The 2884-nt window shown below is 30.6% G+C and overlaps 1 protein-coding gene across 1 annotated transcript; it reads left to right on the top strand.

Moving 5' to 3' along the window:
* Positions 1–972: 972 nt before the first annotated feature.
* LOC120069542 (uncharacterized protein At2g34160-like) lies at positions 973–2668 on the top strand. The gene is made up of 5 exons (XM_039021331.2): positions 973–1245; positions 1519–1567; positions 1672–1734; positions 1822–1886; positions 2193–2668. The coding sequence occupies exons 1-5, from the start codon at positions 1135–1137 to the stop codon at positions 2334–2336; spliced, it is 432 nt and encodes a 143-aa protein (XP_038877259.1). The 5' UTR covers positions 973–1134; the 3' UTR covers positions 2337–2668.
* The last annotated feature ends 216 nt before the right edge of the window (positions 2669–2884 follow it).

Below are 2884 nucleotides of genomic sequence, written 5' to 3' on the forward strand. Positions count from 1 at the left end.
CGACTCATATTTAATACATTAATTAATTAATTATATATAAAGTATGAATATATATATTAAAACAATTTAATATATTCTTAATTTTTATTTAGTTTAATAAATTAGTTTATATAGACACATATATATTCATACTTTATTTTTCAATAAACCGTAAAGAACTGATACAATAAAACTATCAATTAATTAATTAATTATATTTATAGTAAGTTAATGATCTCTATAATTAATATAATATGAATTTATTTTTTTAATAACTATAATTAGCTTATAATTGATTAATTAGTATTCATTAGTTGTTTATCATAATTATATAAATTCATTCAATTATGTAATCAAATAATTTTAATTAACAAACTTCTCATTGTACAAATATTTGTAATTAATAATTTAATTAATATTATTATTTGATTGTTAAATAATTAATTTTTGTAGAACTTTGAATTGAATTTATTGTTTATCAATTAATTTATTTAAATTTTACAAAATTTTCAAGATTAATTTTACAAATTAAATACAAAAATAATTTATTTCCATAAAATCCCGCTAACATTCTCATGGCACAACCAAACACATTCATCATAGATTTTCATCAATTTTATTCCTAGATATTTTTAATTTATGGACATTTATAAAACCTTAGACGACTCCTTAAAATTTTTAAATTAGTAAAAACGTTTTAAAAAGAAAATGACAAAAATGTCCACCGAAAAACTCAGTCATCTCTCTTTAAAGAGGGATAAAAATATACTCCAAAAAAAAAGGGTAATTTGGGGAATCTAAAAATAGGCGAAAGAACTTCGGGAATCTCTGAAAAATAACTGCCTTTACAAATAGTGCGGCTTTTGACCATCTCCTATTCCGCTAATAACGGTCAACAAACTTCCATCTTCTCCACCCAATCAAACCACCGCCACGTTTCACTTTCCCGCTCTCTCCCCCTATAAAATATTTCTTCTTAACGACTTGCAGCTAGTTTCCCGAAGCCCTCAGCGCCCTCCCTTCAATTTTCCCGCTCTTAACGAATTTTCCCGAGAATTTCAAGAGAAAATATTCTCTCTATTTCGTTTGATCTGCGTGAGAGAGAAAGAAAAGAGAATTACACAGTGAGAAACTGAAAAACACAATCAAGAATCAATGGCGACGATTGCAGTATCGGGAGCCGCAGCCACTGAAACACAGAAGAAAAACAGAATTCAGGTTTCCAATACCAAGAAACCCCTCTTCTTCTACGTTAATCTCGCTAAGGTATACATAAATCCTTCTTTCACCTCTTCACTTCTTCGATTATAACGACTGAGAACATAATCCCGATTTCGTTATGATGTTCTTGTTTGGTTCTGGAATCGAAATCCTCAATGTATGAACGATTCATCATTAATCGGTGTTGTTCTTTAGATTCCTATTACGATTTGAGTATTTCTATCTGTATAATCGTCTAATTTCAGTTTCTACGTTGTTTAGTTGTGGTTTGATCGGAAATTCTAATCGTTGTTTGCTCTAAAATTGTTCTTGATTTAGAGGTACATTCAACAGCATAATGAAGTTGAGCTTTCTGCTTTGGGAATGGGTACTGTGTCGTTTCTTGTACATCTTTTAACTCTTTTTTCTCTTATTGATATATATATGACGAATTTTTGGTTTTCTTGGCTCAAATCCTCTGAATCATTACAGCAATTACTACTGTTGTCACAATTGCGGAGATTCTTAAGAACAATGGGTTGGCTACGGAAAAGAGTAATACATTTGTTTATCTATAGTGTTAGTATCTTTAATGGTGATAACAATTAATGTTGATAATGATATGGTTTTGTTACGAAACAGAAGTTTTAACTTCTACAGTCGGCATGAAAGATGAGAACAAAGGTCGTTTGGTTCAGAAAGCTAAGGTTTGTTCATCTTAACCTTGATGAAGCCTTTAATACTTGATAAATAAGCAATAGATTGAATGGCTATGTCAAATAGTTATGAATGTTGAGATATTATTCCTGTGGGATTGATTGATTTGGGATGATTATCTGCTGTGTTCGAGAAATTTAATTGGGTTTTTATCACTTAAGGCATCAAGGCATGTTTGATTCTGAATAAAACAAAAGTGATGTTAAATTTTATATGATCTGCAAGTTGTGTTACATTGGTCCCTTCTGATGTAAATTTGAGATTCTGAGAATTATTTTGGGTTCAATTTGTGATAGATTGAGATTGTTCTGGGGAAGTCTGAGAAGTTTGATTCTCTGATGACTGCGGCCACGGCAGTACCGGAGGTGGTGGAGACGGTGGCGACTGGTGCTGCTGCTGCTGAAGAGGAGAAAAAAGCAGAGGAAAACAAGGAGCAGTAGGGGGAAAGAGAGGGGAATGTGATGTTACATTGTGTTGTAGTTTAAGAATCACATTTGCAATATTATAGGATAGGCTACTTTCATTTGGAATTCCTCTGCTAGTTTTTCTTTTTCTTTCCTTTTTTTTTTTTCCTTCTTTCTGAACAGTCACAGTTATGAATGAGATGTGCCATCCCATCAACCAAAAAGAACAACCAAAAAAAAAAAAAAAAAAAAGGAAAAGAAACCTTTTTTTCTCGTATCAACTGTGTTGAGGAGAAGCCTTTTTATGATGCATTTTGTTACTTCATGTTGATCTAATGAAGTTCAATCCTTGAAATGGATGGTTCTTTTGGAATTTTTCCTTTTTCTCTTTTGTTTCTCTCTCTTTTGCTTATAGCTTCTTAACTGTTTGAATTTTTTAGCTTGAATGATGATAATGGAAAGATTGTATAAAGAATCCTAATATACTTTAGCAGAATGTTACAAGTATGTCAACCATTCTAATTTTATGATAAAATAATACTTAAATTATTTTGGTCCTAATCTTTCATCTTATTATCATCATC

Source organism: Benincasa hispida, unplaced genomic scaffold (assembly GCF_027475165.1).
Source record: "Benincasa hispida cultivar pf3 unplaced genomic scaffold, pf3_genome.v1.1 HicScf1606, whole genome shotgun sequence".
NCBI lineage: Eukaryota > Viridiplantae > Streptophyta > Magnoliopsida > Cucurbitales > Cucurbitaceae > Benincasa > Benincasa hispida.